General features: G+C 49.2%; 10 protein-coding genes across 10 annotated transcripts; 5 read left to right on the top strand and 5 right to left on the bottom strand.

Annotated features, from left to right (window-relative positions):
* Nucleotides 1–941: 941 nt before the first annotated feature.
* Nucleotides 942–1,799, bottom strand: LTR64_000257 (uncharacterized protein; the record flags this gene model as incomplete). The annotated part of the gene is made up of 1 exon (XM_064894642.1): nt 942–1,799. One exon carries the CDS (start codon nt 1,797–1,799, stop codon nt 942–944), a length of 858 nt encoding a protein of 285 aa, XP_064757329.1.
* Nucleotides 1,800–2,708: 909 nt separating this feature from the next.
* On the bottom strand, nt 2,709–3,504 carry LTR64_000256 (uncharacterized protein; the record flags this gene model as incomplete). Its single annotated transcript, XM_064894641.1, has 2 exons — nt 2,709–3,268; nt 3,318–3,504. 2 exons carry the CDS (start codon nt 3,502–3,504, stop codon nt 2,709–2,711), a joined length of 747 nt encoding a protein of 248 aa, XP_064757328.1.
* An 811-nt stretch (nt 3,505–4,315) lies between these two features.
* COG5 (Conserved oligomeric Golgi complex subunit) lies at nt 4,316–5,833 on the top strand (the record flags this gene model as incomplete). The annotated part of the gene is made up of 2 exons (XM_064894640.1): nt 4,316–5,308; nt 5,390–5,833. The coding sequence occupies 2 exons, from the start codon at nt 4,316–4,318 to the stop codon at nt 5,831–5,833; spliced, it is 1,437 nt and encodes a 478-aa protein (XP_064757327.1).
* A 221-nt stretch (nt 5,834–6,054) lies between these two features.
* Nucleotides 6,055–6,506, bottom strand: LTR64_000254 (uncharacterized protein; the record flags this gene model as incomplete). The annotated part of the gene is made up of 2 exons (XM_064894639.1): nt 6,055–6,183; nt 6,249–6,506. 2 exons carry the CDS (start codon nt 6,504–6,506, stop codon nt 6,055–6,057), a joined length of 387 nt encoding a protein of 128 aa, XP_064757326.1.
* Nucleotides 6,507–8,231: 1,725 nt separating this feature from the next.
* On the top strand, nt 8,232–8,705 carry LTR64_000253 (uncharacterized protein; the record flags this gene model as incomplete). The annotated part of the gene is made up of 1 exon (XM_064894638.1): nt 8,232–8,705. One exon carries the CDS (start codon nt 8,232–8,234, stop codon nt 8,703–8,705), a length of 474 nt encoding a protein of 157 aa, XP_064757325.1.
* Nucleotides 8,706–9,087: 382 nt separating this feature from the next.
* On the bottom strand, nt 9,088–10,221 carry LTR64_000252 (uncharacterized protein; the record flags this gene model as incomplete). Its single annotated transcript, XM_064894637.1, has 1 exon — nt 9,088–10,221. The coding sequence occupies one exon, from the start codon at nt 10,219–10,221 to the stop codon at nt 9,088–9,090; it is 1,134 nt and encodes a 377-aa protein (XP_064757324.1).
* Nucleotides 10,222–10,798: 577 nt separating this feature from the next.
* On the top strand, nt 10,799–12,135 carry LTR64_000251 (uncharacterized protein; the record flags this gene model as incomplete). The annotated part of the gene is made up of 2 exons (XM_064894636.1): nt 10,799–10,801; nt 10,834–12,135. The coding sequence occupies 2 exons, from the start codon at nt 10,799–10,801 to the stop codon at nt 12,133–12,135; spliced, it is 1,305 nt and encodes a 434-aa protein (XP_064757323.1).
* A 144-nt stretch (nt 12,136–12,279) lies between these two features.
* Nucleotides 12,280–15,528, bottom strand: LTR64_000250 (uncharacterized protein; the record flags this gene model as incomplete). The annotated part of the gene is made up of 2 exons (XM_064894635.1): nt 12,280–14,940; nt 14,992–15,528. 2 exons carry the CDS (start codon nt 15,526–15,528, stop codon nt 12,280–12,282), a joined length of 3,198 nt encoding a protein of 1,065 aa, XP_064757322.1.
* A 1,040-nt stretch (nt 15,529–16,568) lies between these two features.
* On the top strand, nt 16,569–17,580 carry LTR64_000249 (uncharacterized protein; the record flags this gene model as incomplete). Its single annotated transcript, XM_064894634.1, has 2 exons — nt 16,569–16,598; nt 16,651–17,580. The coding sequence occupies 2 exons, from the start codon at nt 16,569–16,571 to the stop codon at nt 17,578–17,580; spliced, it is 960 nt and encodes a 319-aa protein (XP_064757321.1).
* A 332-nt stretch (nt 17,581–17,912) lies between these two features.
* Nucleotides 17,913–18,701, top strand: LTR64_000248 (uncharacterized protein; the record flags this gene model as incomplete). The annotated part of the gene is made up of 1 exon (XM_064894633.1): nt 17,913–18,701. One exon carries the CDS (start codon nt 17,913–17,915, stop codon nt 18,699–18,701), a length of 789 nt encoding a protein of 262 aa, XP_064757320.1.
* Nucleotides 18,702–18,970: the final 269 nt, after the last annotated feature.

The raw sequence follows: 18,970 nt of genomic DNA, 5'->3' as shown, positions 1-18,970 counted from the left end.
AAGCGGGCCGAATGCACTGCTGATGGCTGCGAGGAGATGCCAACAAGTACATGGGAAAAGACGGGCATACCAGTATTAATAAGCGTTGTGTAAGCAATCATCACCTTTCCCATGTGCTCTTCTTAGGACACCTACGGGCAACGCATACTAATTTTCCTTTAGTCTATTCTTCGTCGTCTTTGCAGTCCTTTTTGTTATCATCCGCCAGAAGCGACAAAGAACCCGCCGCGCAGAAGAGGCCGCCCAGGGCAAAATTGACCTTGAAGACGTGGAAGACAGGGCAGCATTTACAGCTGGTCGGAGGAAATAGCAAGTCCCCGAGAAGTGCCTCGAACTACAACCAGCAACACCACGGGTCTGTAAAGAGTGAGCTGGTAATGTCTCACAGGACGGTTCGGTATTCACGACACTGTAGATGGGTCGGATGTGTATATCAAAGGGCGGCTCTCTAGGCGTTCACAAAAGCATGGACATGGTGTTGGACTTTCCTCTGCTAAAGCATTTATCATGGAGTTCTGTGGTTTGTCTCTGCATCTCAGTTTGCTCGAGCTTCTATCCATTACGATCGAGCTACGCATACACTACCAACATTCTGAAAACGGACGTGTAGGGTGACAAATGACCCGATGTCAGAGAGCTAGGGCTGGCACGGCGTCAGACTGCGGTGATGGATTGCAGCAAGTGCTACCCAATATTAGTCTGCTTTCAGAACTATGGAATGTGGCTTGTAGGTCTATACCCGCGCCACAGCAGAATTAGCAACGAAAAAACATTTTGCTGATGTATCACTTGTCAAGTGTGGGAGAGACCATCGCTTAATTCAATACTAATGGTCACAGATGGTTCTGCGGCTTAGTGAACTGCTCATGAAGAGGTCGACTGCTCCTGAGAGGGACTTCTGACATCCGCGTCACGACTATCGCTCACTCCTTGCCACCAGATCAGGCAGGATTCTCATTTATCGTGAATCCACCGTCAATGACAAGGTTATGGCCAACCACCAAACTCATTCTTGGATTGCACAATAATGCAACCACATCTCCAACTTCCTCAAAGCTCGCTTTCCGTCCTTGCCGATCCTCATACTGCTTCCACGCGTCTCCCGTTAACAGCGCCGTTGTCTGACCTTCAGCTGGCACGAAGGCAGGTTCCAACAACTTCGTCAGGAGAAACCCAGGACTAACACAATTGACGCGCACGCCCTGACCTCTCGCTTCCAGAGCAGCCGACTTGGTCATTCCCAAGACAGCGTGCTTGGCCGCCGTGTATCCCGTCGTCCCTGCACCACCTTGAATGCTATTCACACTTGCACAATTCACGATCGCTCCTCGTTGCTCGACTCTACCCTGCTCAATCCCGTCTATACTGTCCTGCTTAAGCATATGCTTCAGCTGCACCTTCATGCTCAACCACACTTCAGTACAGTTGATGTCAATGACCTTCTTAAACTCCTTGGTATTAACGTCCCACGTCGCTGCTAGTGGTCCAACCACACCAGCAAAGTTCGCCGCATAGTCCAGGCGTCCGAATTCGTCGACAGTCTGTGCCACGGCTGCTTCGAGGTCTTCTTCTACAGTCACGTCTCCTCGAAAAGTGAGGCACTTCCCACCCTCGACCATGTATTGCTCAATGGTGGCTTTTGCTGCGTTCATGATATCGTCGGGCTGGATGTCGAAGAGCACGATGCCACGAGCACCCTCTTTGGCGAAGGATTGGGCTATTGCGAGACCTAGACCGCGGGCACCGCCTGTGATGAAGGCGACGCCGGGGCAGATTGGGGCTGAGCGGTGGTGGGACATGGTGACTGACTGGTCAGGTGAGAGGCGTTTTCTGGGGAGATATCAATGTATTTTGCGGGTTTGGGGTGAATAAGTCGATGTGCTAATACGAATAATGCTTTTCCCCTTGATTCAAACCCAAGACGTTTTTAGCTCACCTCGGCTCGCCCTGGTCGAGTCAGCTAGTCTGTACGTTACACAGGAGACGACTTTGATGTATTAGCTAGATCTGCTCGAAGTAACTCGCCCTTTGGTTGTGCTGAAGTGAAGCCATCGCAAGAACGACTACATTGATATGGTTCTTGGTGAGGGGGAGACTGTCCGGCAAGAACGAACTCTCTGTATCACGTACTACAAATACAGTGCTGCAAAACCATCAGTCGTTCATGTCTCCAAAAGGTCGAGGAGTGGTGAAGTCGAGGTGGTCAGGGTAACATTCGCGGAGAGTTCGTGCTGCGCAAATGAAGCGCGTTCGAGGAAGTACTCCATACCCCGCAGATCGGCACTCCGCAATACGCGAGGCCGTGCATGGACACACATGCGTGTACCTTCATGGCAGTCCCATCGAAGTAGACACGAGCCGGTTGATTATTAGAAGAGAAATAGCTATTTGGCCATGACTGGGTTCGACGAGCTGGGTCCGAAGAAGGCGAACGTCCAGATTCTCGTCACGAGGGCAGCACTATCCAGCTAGCATTACGGAATGTTAGCACTATCTCTCGAAGTTAAGCAGGTTGTAAAGATAGTTTCTCCACATATCTGAGATTATGCGTCTTCTACTAGTTTCGATCTCTTCAGGAAGATTCAAGGTCACATTTTGCCCATCTTCCACTCCTCAGGAGAGTAAGCCCATCTTTCGATCCTTATCGTTACATTAAATTCTTGCGATCGACCTGCCCCGTTGGGCTTCAATTCTTGTGACTAGATGCGTCATGAAATCCTCAAGGTGGCTTCTTGGAACGCAGTGCTTTTGTGGTAGAACCAGTATTCTGCTGCATATTCGACAGGTATTTCGTCACTGATGATCTGATCGCCGCAATTGTATGGTGGACCACCTCCAGCTGTTTCAACCCTGTATATGTCCCATTCTTCGTCGTCGTCGTCTCTGGAATGTGCCCATTGCAGGTCAAACTGGATGTTATCCGGCGAATACACTACCTCTTTGACCTTCACTGAGAAGGCATCGACCATGTAGATGTCGAAGATAGTCAATCCTTCTTTCCTTTGAAGATCGCCGATACACATGAGGCTTGAGTTGTCAATTGAAGTGTAGTCGTAGTCCAGAAATCGAGGAACATAGCTGTGAAATTGTTCTTCGGAGGAGAATTGAGGTATTAGAGGGCTGGCATCATATAGAAAGGCATTTTGTGTGACATAGAGTGGTTGTTGTGTACCAGAACGACCAGCACAACTATAGGTGATTGTGCCTCGACCTATTGCTAAGTACTCAAGATTGCTTGAAATTGGTGGACCGGGAAGAGTGTTGGTGCCTGTGGCTTTTGTCAGTTTGTGTGACACAATGTCCACAAGGCAGCTCACATTGGTTATTGTCGTTGCAAGTCTCAGCACCTTCACGAGGGACTGTCCAGCCAGAGAGTGCAAGTGGCAACGGCTCAATCGTATTAGCGGCTCGGCTTTTCTGGCGTCGAGCGACTGCAAATTCCAGCAGCAGTCCCAGTACAATCAGTAGGATGAGAGACGGTGTTCCATGCCGGAACCTGATCATCCTGACGGCTTCGATAGTAGGAAAGATAAATGAATGTGGGTGATCGTCTGTGGTGATCTAACAAATGAAAAGAATCAAGGCAAGAAGTAAACGACTGTAGTCTGCGACTGTGCTGGAAAGAGAATTATAGAAGTAGCTTGAGACAAAATGACCATGACGAAGACTTAATTAATGCCAGTGTGCCAAGATATCCGTATCGATGTTCGAACCCTTCACACTAATTTAGCGTTTGGTCGATGTAGATGCCGTTTCGGAGTGGTGTCCAAGGACTGAAAGTGTCGCCAGGTCGTTCGCTCCCCTTTCACTCGGTGTCTGAGACGATGATGTGTGAATGGTTGATCATGCATTGTTTCGAGGTCAAAAATTGAAATACTCAGCCTAGGAAAGAGTGCACTTACTGCCTCCGAACAAGGAAGCTACAACTTGACATGTCTTATGCAGTCCAAACATTTAACAACGTGCTTACCACTGGACACTGAAACTTTCATCTTTCTGAAAGGTTCAACATTCGACCCGCTTGCCATGACTTTGTCACACCAACATCAACGTCGGCACGTTAACTGACAAGTGTGTCGATCCATTCTTATAGGCTTCGACACGAAATTCAGAAACCGTTGTATCGTATTGGCGACGAATCAATGCATTGGTCAGGGCGGTTTGCTCCGTGCAGTGTTTCTTGGGGCTGAGACATATAACGTTGAGGTGAATGAAAGGAGCTTTTTATTCGAAACGCCTCGCCAAGAGGTCACGCCTCACATGGACGCTACTAACGGTGCATGACAATCAGCCATAAACACAACAAGAACCAGACATGACCGCCACGTTACCTTCCACGCTCTCTACGTATATTTCGATCGAGAAGCTGACCGATCCTTCGTTCAACCCGTACACGTATGCCAATAACCTCGTCAAATCCGTCAACACATCGAGCGCCACAGGCCAACCTACTACTGGACCAGACTCTCTAGTAGATCTCACCACTCCACTGCAGAAGACTCTTTTCGACCTTCAGGAGATTGACACCAGTATTCATGCGCTCACTTCACGGTCTGCACTTGACATAATAGAGTACACACAAACACAGAATGCCACAGCTCAACGTATTCTGGAACGTGTCGAGGAAGAACGAAGCAGGCTGGTATCAGATTTTGAACGATTGAGGACAGAGGTGCTCGGCAAGTATGAACGTGCTGAAAAGGCACGGATAGGTGCTGAAAGAAGTCTGGTACTGGTCAAGCTCACGAAGAATGTACAGAAAATTGTCAATCTTGCACGGCAATTTGAGTCGATTGTCACAGAGGGCGGGCTCGGAACGGGCAAGGAGCAGCACAAAGAGCTTGTGAGGGCCAGTAATACGCTGCTCGAGTTCAAGGACTTTATGAGCAGACCGAGTACTGATTCGCCCGAGCTTGGCAAGATCAACATGGTTCGACAAGTCCGAGGTCGCGTATTCGAAGACGGTGAAGCTAGGTTGCTGGACTGGGCGAGGAGGGTTGTTCGAGAGTTCAGTGCATCAAGTCTAATATCCACCTCAATGCCAACGAGTGCTTTAGGACCAGTTGCGTCGACATACAAGGAAGCGGAGGAAGCCCGGGCGAGGTTCACATCCGCCGTACATGTGCTCTATCTCTTGAGTCCTGCACCAAGACTAGAGGGGGGTAGGAAAATGAAGAGGGAAGAGTTTGAAGCCGAATATCTGCTACGAGCACTGCAAGGATATTTACAAAGTAGTGTCACGAGCAGCGTGGGAGGCATCAGCAAAGGGTTGGCACAACTTCCGCTTCTGGACAAAGCATTACTAGAGGTAAGCGCACGATGTCAGAATGTCATCGCATTATCGGTATTGCTCGAGAGTATCGGTCCACCGGAACATCTAGCTTTGCAGGAAAAGACTAGCGGAAAGACAAGGAAGGCGCAGAGTAAAGAGATGGACGATGAATCCGATCTGTACGATGGGCTTGATGAGCTCGAACTAGTAGACGAGGACGACGCTGTAGGCGAACAAACTCGGACAGCGACCCTGCTTGATTCGCTGCTAAGTTCGCTGGACACACCCGCGCTAGCATCGTATTTCTGGCGGTCTTTGGCGAGTTCGTTGACGACGAAAGTGCAAGAGATAATGAATCGAGGTGGCGTGTCGGCACGGACATTGAAGAGTAACAAGGAAGTGGTCAGGACCGAACTACGTGAATGCGTATTGAGAGGGTCGAAGATGCCGTCTGCGCTGATGGATGGACACGTCGGAGGTGGAAAGGAAGAAGTGGTTGGCAACTGGGAGAGGGAGGCTGCAGTCATGGTTGGCAGTGTGATGGGGCCTTTGAATCGGTAGTGGTCCGCCGTTATCACTCTTATCACGGGGATGAGGACTCAAGGATCGGTACAACTACTAGTCCCACATCAAAGACTTCGAACTCGACGTTGAAGCTTTGCAATCGAGTTGCGAACCGTTGTGCCTACTTGTCGAACTCTTTGATGCAGCAGGTCTGTCGTTTTGTTCCACAAACTTCTTTTTATACGTGTTTCGTTTCCCATGGCTATCCGGAGTTGCTGTTACGATGAGAAGAACGATCTTCTTCCCTCCTTCGCCTTGCGCGCAGCCTCAGCATCTTCTTTCTGTATTTGTTTGATGGTCTGGTCTCGTTTCCAATCTTGTATACGCTTCTCCTTGAAGTATTTTATCTGTGTCGTGTCAGTCAATTCGCCTCAACAATTCTCTCCAATTGAACTTCAAGAGATGAACATACCCAGCTTCTTGCACAATCCCTTTCATAGTCCGCCACCTCGCTTGGACATAACTTCCTAGACTTTTCATCTTCTCTTATCGCATCGAGGATATCGTGTTTGTCTAAACACTCGAAGAAAATGTCTCTGCTTTCGTAGCACAATTCTCTGGAGTTTCGATCTGGCGCCACTCGACCACCATCGCGGGACTTTTGTGTCGCTGGGTTATTTTGTGCTGGCGTCGAAGAGCCTGTTAACCAGTCGGGCAAGCCGTATGCCATTTTGTCTGGAGTATATAGAGGTGTGCTTAGTGAGGAGACTAGTCAATGATAGCGATTGCGACAGGTGATGAGTATGCTTGCGGACAGAAGCTGTTGATGTCAGGATTTCGAGTCGTCTGCAGCTTCTCCAGGCAGTCGATCGCTCCACATGGGTACATTCGACACTTGTGAACAAAGTTTCGGGCGCTAAGATTAAGCATCTTTGAGCCATGGGAGATCGTCATCGGGGGCCCCTACCACTCAAGGACGTTGCCTGAACGCGTATTTCGCACCTTCATACGCAGACATCACTTTCGACGAAACCGTCTTCACACATAGATACAATCCCAGTATCTTCTTCACCACCAAATAACAAATGCCGCCGAGGCGACGCAGACCGCCTCGTGCTGGTGCCCTTTCCGAACTCCCTCCCTTGAAGATCCTGCGATCTATCTTGATCCTGCAGGCTGCATATTATGCCATTGCATTTGTCCTCCTACTGTTCACAGTCTTAGTTTTTGGTGAGACATTCTCAACCGGATTGGTCTTCGACTGGCACAACATCAGGCGAGATACTACATTGGGCTGGCTCGTCGCTATTGTATGGCTGCTGGTCAGCTTCATCACGTATGTACTAGGTAGAGTCACCGAGATACAGACAGATACTGAACAACAATCCCAGTGTAATACCACTCCTCATTCTAATCGCACGATCCAAGCTCGTGCCCGATTTCGCTTCTACGATACATGTCTTACATTTGATAATCACATCTCTGTACACCAGAGCGATACCGCTAAATCCGTTGTGGTGGCTATTACAATTAGCAAGTTCAGCTCTGATGATCTCCCTAGGAGTTTGGGCATGTCGATATCGAGAGATGCAACCGATATCCTTTCCTACTTTACCTATTCCGGGCACCAAGGCCGCGAAGCAGACGACTCAGGCGAATGGTAATGTGGTTGGAGCCGGACCTGCTTACGAGATGGTGTCACAAAGGGGTGACGAGGAAAGTCAGACGTGATACCACAACAAGCCTCTTTTCCACAACCATAGCAACAACTATAATACCGCAACTCCCGATAAGAATTGCATTTCTACCTAGAGCATGCCAAGATTTAGATCAGAGCGCTGGAACTGAACTTGAGAATGGCGTAGCCGTGTGCTTGTCAGCACTCCGACCTATTGTTCAGATCAACTCCGAAGCTTCAGAGTGCCTGTCACCAGATAGTATCACAGAAGCAACGCTGGGATCAGATATCGTGCTTTGCCTCAATGCGAGTTTGATCTCTGCAGCAGTTGAGCCAACGTCAAGTGCCACCCTTACTACAACCACGTTAAATACGCCAGACACAACCACCACCACGACCAGTATTTGTTCCACTACATCAACCTCGACCACTATACAAACGACGACTTCCACAACTACGAGCAGCAGTACAACCACTAGTCCAGCTTCGCCCACTAGTGGTGCCACTGGCTGTTCAAACGGTTCAGGTGTTATCAACGTCTCTGCTGGCAGGACCTTAGCTCAATGCAACTCGCTTTGCGACGCTGACGTCCTTTGTACTGCTATCCAGTTCGATCAAGATACAGGCGCGTGTACTTTGTTGAGTCTTCCTGCGCTCCTGGTTCTAGACTTGGATTCAACCCAGGCTTGTGCCACGCTCTTCTACAATGAAAGCTGCGATTTTCCGGCTGACCCAGTAAGTGTACTGTCTCGTCTGCTTCCGAACAGGAGAACTAACATGTCACTACTACAGACTCCTGGACTTCTCAAAGGCGGCTTCGAGGACCTCGTCGACACCGAAATAAGAACAGGCGGGATTACAGCTGGCGGCTGGATATTAAGTGACATCAATGTCCGGTTCTCAGCTGACAGCGCCGTGCCGGCGGAGGCTGTCGAAACCTTGCCAGACGCCTGCATTGCTCTCGAGGCTCAGAATGGGCTTGCCCTGCTGTTAGACGTGCCCATCTGCGTTAATGCTTTGGGTTTGGATCTAAACGCGGAAGCATCACTTTGTCTTGATACGGGCGCTATCAGCCTCGTCACAACTGGGCAAAGCATCGTCAATCGTTTCAATGCCGCTGCCGTGTGTCCACGTGGCAGTACTTATAGCACACCTGCTGGGTCAAATTTTGTTGCCGCCTTCGCTGACCCAGGTCAGCTTTACAGCGTTAGTCAAACGATTGGCAATGTTCCCATTGACCTTTGGAACTGAAAACACCATCATCTACAGTCACAACTACGCCGGAACAAGCGACCCCAATGATACCACTTCATGCACCGTCAACGTACTGTATGCGGGTGATATTATCGACGAGTTCGAGCTGGAAGCTTCAGGTTCTGGTTGGACTCTAGAAGCCAGACCTTTCTTACAGACAGCGCGACAGGCGAACTTGTGTTGCAGGTTGATTGCTCGGCGAGCACTACAGCTCTTCGGGACGTGCTGTTTGATGACGTCTCAATTACCAGCAGGCCGATCTTGGAAGTCGAAGGCGCGATGTGATGGCGACAAAGCTCGCTCAGAATTCTTGGACATACTTTTAGCATCTTCTGATGGATGAATGATTGACGTTTACTTTCCAGCTATTCCGACTTTCTTACCGACCATCTTCGTCGTTTCTTAGCTTGGTCACGATCGTTGTCAAACGATTCTTCAAGCCTGGATCCCGAGCAGAGGCTATCTGAGCCTCCAACTCACCGATTTTAGCCTGCAGCTCAGTTGCACCGTCTTCGTCATGATCACCACTCTTGCCAGCTTGATCGCCGTCAGGACCATCATCCATTGGCACAACCAGGTCTACGCCAAAATTACGTGCGAAAGTATCAGCCATGGCTCGCTCTTTGATGGCGAATACAATATCCATGTCACCCCATTCCTCAACGGCCGACGCCTTGCCTGAAGATTTCCCACCAAGAAGCACTTTCTTCCAGATCCTCGCAGTCTCACCAACAGGGTTCTTGAAAGCTCCACATCCCCACGCTGACAACACGAGCCTCTTCGCGCCCTTGCTTTTCGCAATCCTCATGACTGCTCTAATCTTCTGCTCGGCAATTTTACGATCCTCTGGCTCTGCATAGCACTTCTCACCTTCATCGTCCTCTTCGAGGTCCGGAAAGCGCAGCATAGCGGAGGATATCACGTTCACGAAGAATCGATCGTTCTTCGGTAGGTCCGGCGCACCTTCATGGTGAGAACGAAAGACGAGGACGTCGGGGGTCCATATGCCGCCTACCTCGGGCAGACGGTAAAACTCATCTCGCAGCGAGGGATATAGGGTGCTTCGCATGCATAGAGTTTCTTCTTGGGCAGTTGCGCCGTTGAGGAAGCCGCCGCCTGCTCGTAGGGGTGAGGCCATGTTCAGAACGGCAAGCTTGCCTCTCTTCAAGCTTGGAGATTGGCTGGCTTGAGCGAAGTCTGCTGCTGCTTGGAAAGTGTCTGCGACACATACATTTACCTTCACGGCAGGTGTGGTAGGAGCTTCGGAACCGTCTATCGTGCTTGGATCTGCTTGTGCGTCGTTCTCGTGCTTGAGTGATACCTTCTGGTTAGTACTATCAACCGGAGGTGGATTCACGATGAGTTCTGAAGATTCAACGCCTTTTTTTGCTCGAGGATAGGCCTGTAATAGTGCTGGTATGTCCTTGTTGGACGTCTGTCTCGCTCTTTTTGCTCGTGCGTCTTTGCGGTAAGCTGCTGGCGGAACACCGAGCGATGGCTTCGTTCGACCCATTGTCAGAGCTTACAGTTGCAGAAGAGCGAGTCTGATGGGTCGAGAAGTGATATGCAGCCTACGCCTGGTGACTCATGTACGTCCTTGGTTGTTGTACAGCTGTCTATCTTCTATTTACTTTTAAAAATCTACCTCTATTGCCGGAAGGTACCTTGCATCTTACCAGAGAGATAACAGCACGATGTAAATTGATGAATGTACTCGTGGTACTGTCATTCCATTAGCCGAAGTCGTCTATTTATGGCACAGCGTATCGTAGTGAAGCGAGATTTGTACGGCAGGGATTGGGACATATCATGCAGTCACGAATGTAACACGAAATGTGACCATTACGTCTTCATTGCGATCTTCACTCCGTTCGTTCAGAAGATTAATTATGGTCATAGAATAGATCGTCTTTGACCTCACTATAGAATTTTGGGAAGCGACACGGCCATGCAGGCTATCCTTTTCGCTTCACGAGGATAGAGAAAGTCCATCGAAGCCGTATTGCGATCGTGCTTGCTTCCTTTGCATGCTGATCTAATCACGACCGACATGCCTCTTCATGTAATGCTTTGCGACCTGGCTGTGAGCCATGGTAAGCTTACTGCCACTAACTCGTGATGTCAGACACCAGGACCCAGAAGATTTGTACCACCTCCAAGCAGCACACCGAGCTCATCCGTACCGCCAAATCCGTCAAATCGTTTCGTTCGTCCATCCCAACCATCCAGTTCGCCTTTTCCACGGACACCGTTCTCCAACGCTGCTCGTAGTGCCGCAGAGGATGAGATCGAGGCTGAGGATCTTGAGGATGCAGACATTGACTTGAGCCACGATCTAGCTCCCCGGAGTCAATGGACTCAAACGTCACAGCATAGGAAGGCGGGAGACATCATTCATCCTAGCAGTGATGAAGATGATCACTTGCATGTCGAGGGGTCAAGACAAGGTCGTAATAAAAATTTTTCTGCATTATCTGATGACGCGGCATTGCGAACAACCGCGAAACGTCGTAAGACATCCCATGTGAATAGGGCTTTCGACGAGACTGACACAGATCTCATAAACTCGTCGTCAGGAACACCTCTTGCGGCAGATGATCAAGGTCTACCTAATGAGCTCGACGAACCAGATCAAACAGTTCAGACGCCAGAACACGATATCGATTTCGAAGTGCCAAGTTCACCGACCTCCTCTGATATTTCTCCTGTGAAAGACTTCGAAACACCCAAACACCGCTCATCTCGCTTCTATCCTTCCAGAGCTCCTCCAAGCCGATTCGATGCCGCATCTGCTCAACTGCATCAATCAGGAACACACGATCTACCACTTCCATCGTTTCAGTCTCGTCTTCTATCCTCTACAGCGTCACCCCGACCGCATGTTCGTGGTCCACATCCATCGATAGACTATACATTACCGGACGCATTCTCGCCCTCCAGAAGACGCGGTGGCACGGACTACATCCACGGTGGACATGCAGAAACAGTAAGAGGATGGGTGCTAGATGTTGCTGCTCAAGCAATCGGAAGTCCTTACAAACCACTCCCTAAGTCTGCACGCCATGACCTGGAAACGGGCCATCAACATAACGTCGCGGAGCAGGAAATCGTTACCGAAGTATTACTGCAAAGTCCTGAAAGTGATTTCGCGCTTGTCAGCACTATCCCAGCTGGAAGTGTAAGCAGTGGCAGTCCAGATAAACCAGGGCTGAGGATGCTGATCAACAGCACTTCTGGACCTTCGTCTCATCTAGACCCAGACTCAGCATCGAGGTTAGGACAGCTTCAGCCAGGCAATAAGATTGTGATAAAAGGTGGTGGAGCGATGGGATGGAACTTGGAGCTGACACGTGACAACGATGATGAGCTCTACCTTGATCAAAGTTCAGTCTATCAGGTTGCGGTACTGTGGGATATCGTCCAATAAAACATGATTTCTATACCCAGCTCCAAACCTAACAACTCGATCAAAGATCCTGCCACGCATGATCAGTGCGCTTCCGGTCTTGATATATAAGCGCCAACATATAAACCTTCCAGTCTATGAAACTCGTGGGTCAAACACTTCAAATCACTCGACATGTGTTCCTGACCGAGTTCCTTCTTCGCTGTCGTCACCATCTAGGTCAGGGCCATCGAAGTGCCCATTGAACACATACCGATCGTCGTCGGCCTCTTCTTCCTGTCGAATTATCTCTTCGTCCTCTTCTCCAATCTGCATCTCCCACATCTGTTGGTCTAGATCTATCATTGTGCCTTGAAGTTTGAACTTGAAGGAGTCTGGCTGTATGTTGTCGTCCAGGGTGTCAGTGTCTGCGAGGCTGTGCACGTCATGCCTTTCCCCATTCGTTTCCCCCTGCAGACTCTCTGCATATCTCATGGCTCTCTCCAATCTGCCCATACTCGTATCAACCCTCTCTCTGCTAGTATTCTTTCCGAACCACTCCGCTTTCCCACCTGCACAGAGGTTGTTCCTGGTACAGAACCGTAAGAAGCTAAGCCAGCACCTGTCACGCGTGACACTTAGGACCTCGGCATTTCCGATCACGATCAGTGCCTCCTGTGCTCTCGTCATAGCCACGTTAAACCGCTTCGGCTCATCTATCATGCCCAAATTGCGTGATTTGTCTTCATTCACGAACTTAGCTGGAGGATGTGGATGTTGACCGAGACGTGTGCGGGTCGTGCATACGACGACAACTCGACTTTCGAGGCCTTGGAAAGCTTCGAGTGGACCGATACGGATATCGTAGTAGCCACTTGATCGGAACATTTGACGGAGAAGGTTGACTTGTGCACGGAAAGGTGAGAGGACGATGATGTCCTCGGCCTTCAAGTAGTCGCCTCGATTGGTGGGTGTGTCTTTATTATTTATGTGGTCAAGGAGGTCTAAGACCAATTCGACTGTAATACGGGCTTCGGAGTGGTTTAGTAAACTTCCTGAACCAGTGCCATCGCCTTCGAGGATTGACTCGACATTGTCGGGTCCTGAGTGGCTGTAGAACATGACTGGCCAGACATTCTTGGATTTCTTGGGCCAACGAGGCCAGGATAGCATGATTGGAGAGGTTTCGGGACGCTCTGGAATCAGAGTATCCGAGTAGAAAAGCGCAGATGAGGTAGTAAGTATAGCGGGATGTGATCGATAGTTCCTGATAAGATTAGCGAACGGTGGACGGATCATGGGTAGCATATTTCTTGTCAAGGGACGCAGGCCGTATGACCGAGACAATGGATGATCAGCATAGAGTGGCCGAGCAAAAATTCGTTGAAATAAGGATATCTCGAGGCCAGCTGTGTCGTACTTGCCCGCTGACTCCGCAAGTGCTGTGCTGGTCAATCGTGGTCCAAGCTGGTGCTCGTCACCAGCCATGACTATTTGTGGCGAGAAGGACGAGTTACTCGACTTCGAATCGGTATGTAGAGGTGCCACAACAGCAACTGGAATGAGAACTTCTGGCTCAGTTGCTTGTGCTGCCTCGTCGATTATCAAAGCGGTCCAGTGCAACAGCTTCGATGTATCAATTGCATCGGGGCAGATGGCAAGCACGGTGCGAGTCACAAGATGTGCCAGGTCTTTGTTGGTGAGTCCCGCCGTGATAAGCATGTTAGCATCTCTGCATGTCGTGACCACGACCTCGAACGACATCATAGTCTCAAAGTCCGGTAATGCATGAAGCTGATTTTCATCAAGACAGCAGTACGGTCTGACCTCTCCAGGAACCTCGGAGGTGAGCCGCGTCCAATTGTTCAGTCGAAAGAGCTGTGCTTGAGATAGTTGAGCCGAAAGACGTACCAGGAGTGTATCTGCTGCAGCATCGGACGGTGCACATACGAGCAGGTGGGGCTTGATTTTATTCGAGGCTGAGATAAGTTGTAGTGCAATCTCCACCATTGTCTTGGTTTTTCCCGTTCCTGGCGGACCCGAGATCAGGTAAGGCAGAATACCATATTTAGCATCGACTACAGCCTGTACTGCTCTCTGTTGCTCGAAGTTGAGTTGCTCATCATACCAGTCAAGATCGAATGCTCCCTTTGCTAGGGTCTTTTGTTGCACGCCGAAAGTCGGAAACAGCATTGACGATGTCCATGGCTGATTCTCGTCGACAATGTGGAAACCAATCTGCTGGACTGCACGCCAAGCTGGAGCATTTTTGTGAATTTGAAGCGGAATAACAATGTTGCATTTGGTGCCTCGAGGAAGTTCTTTCCCTATTCGTACAAGCACAAACTCGTCTCTGCGGATTAGCGACCAGACGACGGCATGATGCTCGATGCCGATAAATGCAGGTGCGATACCGTTGCGTTCCTGACTCCAGAGCTGAGCTTCTTGAGCGATAGTAGCCATCCGAGGTAGAATGAAGGGACGAATCCAGAGGATATCACCCAAGTCGATCCTGGGCGCACCTTCTCGAAGTCCAGGCATTTTAAATCGATACAAGTTGTCCGCTGCATTTACTAGCACTAGATCAATATTGAACAAGGCGAAGGTATCATTTTGTGCAGCTTGTGCAGATGCTTCATTGGTTAGGCGTTCATGCCAATACGTCCCGTAAGTCTCTATCGAGATGGCATTGACTTGCAAGCCGAGGATACTTGATGGCGGTGGGAGCTCTACTGCTGGAAGGTGTCGCTGGAATCGTGTTCCAGCGAATGAACTATGATAGATATCGAAGTCTATACGTCTGATTTGAGGCGCATGTACAGTAGTGGCGAATGACTCGTTGATAGCCTGTACACGAGATTAGATGACTGCAACGTGGGTAGAGAACTGTCACCTTACCTTCAGCCAGTAGGGTACATACTTGTGAGCATAGATATCCAGACGTGATCTATGGCCTGGTGGTGGGATCGGTTTAGCACTCGGTTCATCATTAATAGTGACACTAGCAGTGTTTCGCATTAGGTCTTTCAAAGATTCTGCTTCTTGTCCATTGGAAAGCATCTGAATGCTTTCGGGCACGGGCTTGACACCAGAGATTGCCACGGTTGACTGGGAGGCATTCTGGATGCCTTTGGCCTCGGTCAATGTTGGGAAGGTACCAGAAATTTCGAGATTAGGGTTCACGAATCCAAGAAGATGGTTGTTATCAATCGTATTGGGCTGTTCAGCTTGTTTTGTAGTACCTTTGCTCAATATATGAGTGTTGACAGACTTTGGAAGCAGGTCACCACGTATATTATCTGAAAATGCAAGCGGATAACGTTGAGCATTGCCCAAGCCATCTTTGATGACTAGAGCTTTGCTCGTTTTGGAAGGAATAATGAAATTGGGATCAACGCTGCGGGCAGGCACCCACTTCTGCTTCGCCTTTGGCATGTCTTATTGAATATCGAGCTTGAAGGGACTGTTATTTGGTCACATGCAATAGCAGGTTCTGAATGTGATGATGACTGCACATGTACATACGGTGAGAGGCACTTGACATGATGATGGTCATTAATAAAGATTGATGATCAAGTGTCTTGCTGGCAGTAAGTTGTTGTTTCAGGCAAGAATGCGAAACAAACAGGCACGCGGCGCTCGCGTTACTATTGTAGAAAGAGTCCTAACATCACGTGCAAGATTCACCGTATAGCACTTTTGTTCGTAACGCGACCATGTTCGTCCTCATGCAGAATCAAGTTCAGCCGTAACCATTTGTATGTCTTCACTCTCAGCGTCTGTCGCCCGGATTACAATCACAGCCTGATGAATAATGAGCGATATACTTGCACTCCAGGGTAGTAAACATTGGAAGTGTATACATTGGTGGAAAAGCCAGGGTACAATTAGTCGTGTGTAGGGTTGAGACCCTCGCTTACAATCTGAAGACCACAAGCACGCTCCGTTAAAAGGAAGCATCTGAGTGCACTGGGATATCGGCGTCTAGTAAATGTACCAGAGCGGATGCATTTTCGATGGGAGCGTGCGCGAGTTACAGTAGTATTCCGAAAGTTTTTCGAGCAGGTTGCATAGTTGGACCCTGCTAGCGATGGCTATTTGTATACCGTGCCGTGTTCAATTCGCTGTGACGATGAAAGTCTGCAGTTCTGATTCGATGCTTTTGGTGATGGCTTCGACTAGTCCATTCGCTACTGCCCACTGCCACGTGGCACGTGCATGCCATGCAGGCGGGCGAAACCTTCTAGATCCTCTTATCAATCCAACAGCTTTGCTAGCTTGCTGCTTTCCGCCGGCAGGACGTGAAATGCCGTATATATTGCAGTGCTTGAAAGTACGTACTTTCGTAGTGTGGCTTGCATCCTTCACAACATATCAGCTGTTCGTGTTTATACAAGCTGCTAATATTTGGAACTCGCCGCATTTTGGACATCTCATTCATTAACAGCGCCGACATCTGACACTCACCCGATACGATGGCAGGTCTGGCGCCGATAGCTGACGGAGTGAGCGAGTCCTTTCAGGACCAACGATTGCAGGACTAATACTTACCTATAGTATGAAACGGAAGACTCAGGATACGCTAGCAACTTTGAGAATGTGTCCGTTATCACAGAATCCGTGCACTCGTCTATCTACGATTACAGATATGAACATGGACGCCGTTATCATGCGTACAAGCAAGGTGAGAACGACTACTTTATGCCGAACGATGAGCCTGAGCAATTTCGCATGGACCTACAACACCATTGCATGTTTTTGGCATCCGGTTCAAAACTCTTTCACGCACCACTCCAATCCCCAGTACGTGTTCTAGATTGTGGCACCGGCACGGGTGTCTGGGCTATTGCAATGGGAGAAGAATATCCTGAGGCCTCAATCCACGGCATCGACTTGAGCCCGATTCAACCAGATTGGGCGCCATCTAATGTAAAGTTCGAAATCGACGACGTTGAGGATGATTGGACGTGGCCTGAGAATCACTTCGATCTCATCTACTCCAAATTGATGCTTGTTGGTGCGATCAAGGACTATCGAAAATATTTCGAGCAAGCCTTTAAGCATTGTGCACCTGATGGCTACTTCGAATGTCTGGAAGCTACAGCTATCATTCGTAGTGATCATATCCAGATTACTCCAGAAAATCCAATTCAGAAGTGGACAACTCTCTTGAATCAAGGTGTACGCAACTTGGGGAGCAGTGTAGACATCGACTTTGAGGCGGTCGCAGCACTGATGCGCGAGGTTGGTTTCGTGGACGTGGTTTACCAGCCTTTCAAGACACCAATCGGCACTTGGCCAGCAGATCCAGTCTTGAAAAGAGCTGGATCGTATCAACTAGTTGCTATGCTGGAAGGTATGGAGAGCTTGACGCTATTGCCATTCAGTAGAGGTCTTGGAATGTCGCTTGAGGAAACGAAGAAGATAATTGAAGAGGCGAGTCGCGAATTTACACGAAAGAAAGGATGCTACTACTGGCACACGTAAGTCTACTCTCGAATCTTACTTCGACCTGCTGACATCGAGGACAGTGCAATTATATATGGCCGAAAACCGTTTCCACCTGGTGATCTGTAACACTGTACACCACCATGACCATCTCCTGTCACCAACCAACTTTCGGCAGAGCTCCCTTGTAACTTTGGGAACGGCCTTCTCCGATCGATACATCGTTCAACGAATCATGATTCACCTACAAAATGCGTACTTACAAATTTCTCGACGAAGCTGAAAGCTAGCAACGGGTATAATACCATCGTTCAGAAAGTGGTTTCCCGCAGCCTTCGCTGCACCACCTTGCGATCAGCTCGAAGTCCTGGATGAAACTCAACATCCAGGTCTTGCAGCCTCACCAGCTGCTTGATCCAGCCAACAAGACCCTTCTGCACAACATCAATGATTTGATCAATGATGCATACAGCATACATGGTCATCCGGAGCTCGACGGTTCATATCACTACCAAGCGCTCTACAAAGAAAGACGTATAACATGCGAGGATCAGCTTGTGCACGAGTTGGGAGAAAGTGGTTCAATAGCTGTTTGTACAGACAATGACTTGAATGAAGTCCCAGAGATGGTGCATAGGATAGAGAAGGCCAACGTTTACTATCCTAGCAAATATGGGCAGGTTGTAGCCGTCGCAAGCCTGAAGCCTTGGGGTGGGAAGAAGACAGTGCTATTCGCCAAAGCTCGACAGTTGGCTCGCGAAGGTAACGGGGCATCCTCTGTCAACGACATTGACCTTGCAAGATTATCGCAGCAGGAGCTAGCTCAACAGGAGCACAAGTCGGGGACATGGGACTGGGAAGTATCTGCTTGCGCTTGCGTCAATTATCCCCGTTATCGCCGGCAGGGTCTCATGGTACAAAGTCTCGATGCGTTGTTAGATAAGTTGACTCGTCGACACAACGAATTGAAAGCTGCTGGGGATCCTCGTGGTAGTTTGCAGATCAAGCTCTGGTCTTCTGCATTGGTGGACAGTGACAATCCACAATACTGGCTGCGCAGAGGGTTTGTGGATGAAGGAGAGCCTGATCTCGCGCCTGCTGGCTTGTGGTCTAGTGTGAGGGACTTTGAGATACAGACCCTGAGTAAGGTCTTGGAGTGACCTTGCTCTAGTCGAAAGGTATGGCATGCGCAACTGATGTGGCCGTACCACATAGATACCCATAGAATGCTTTGTATAGGTATTGACTAAGAGTAATTCCTGCCCGAGCATGATGCGGGCAATGACGCAGTAGCTCTGCTGCAATCTTTCAAACAAACAGATCGTCTGTGCGTACACACGACATCCGCGTGGACAATTCCTTATACTGATCTGTTCACCAACTCAAACTTTACGATGAGTGTAATTGTGACGGTATCTTATGATACCGT

Source organism: Lithohypha guttulata (genome assembly GCF_036872675.1).
Source record: "Lithohypha guttulata strain CCFEE 5908 chromosome Unknown scaffold_1, whole genome shotgun sequence".
NCBI lineage: Eukaryota > Fungi > Ascomycota > Eurotiomycetes > Chaetothyriales > Trichomeriaceae > Lithohypha > Lithohypha guttulata.
This window is presented reverse-complemented; position numbering and strand designations above follow the sequence as displayed.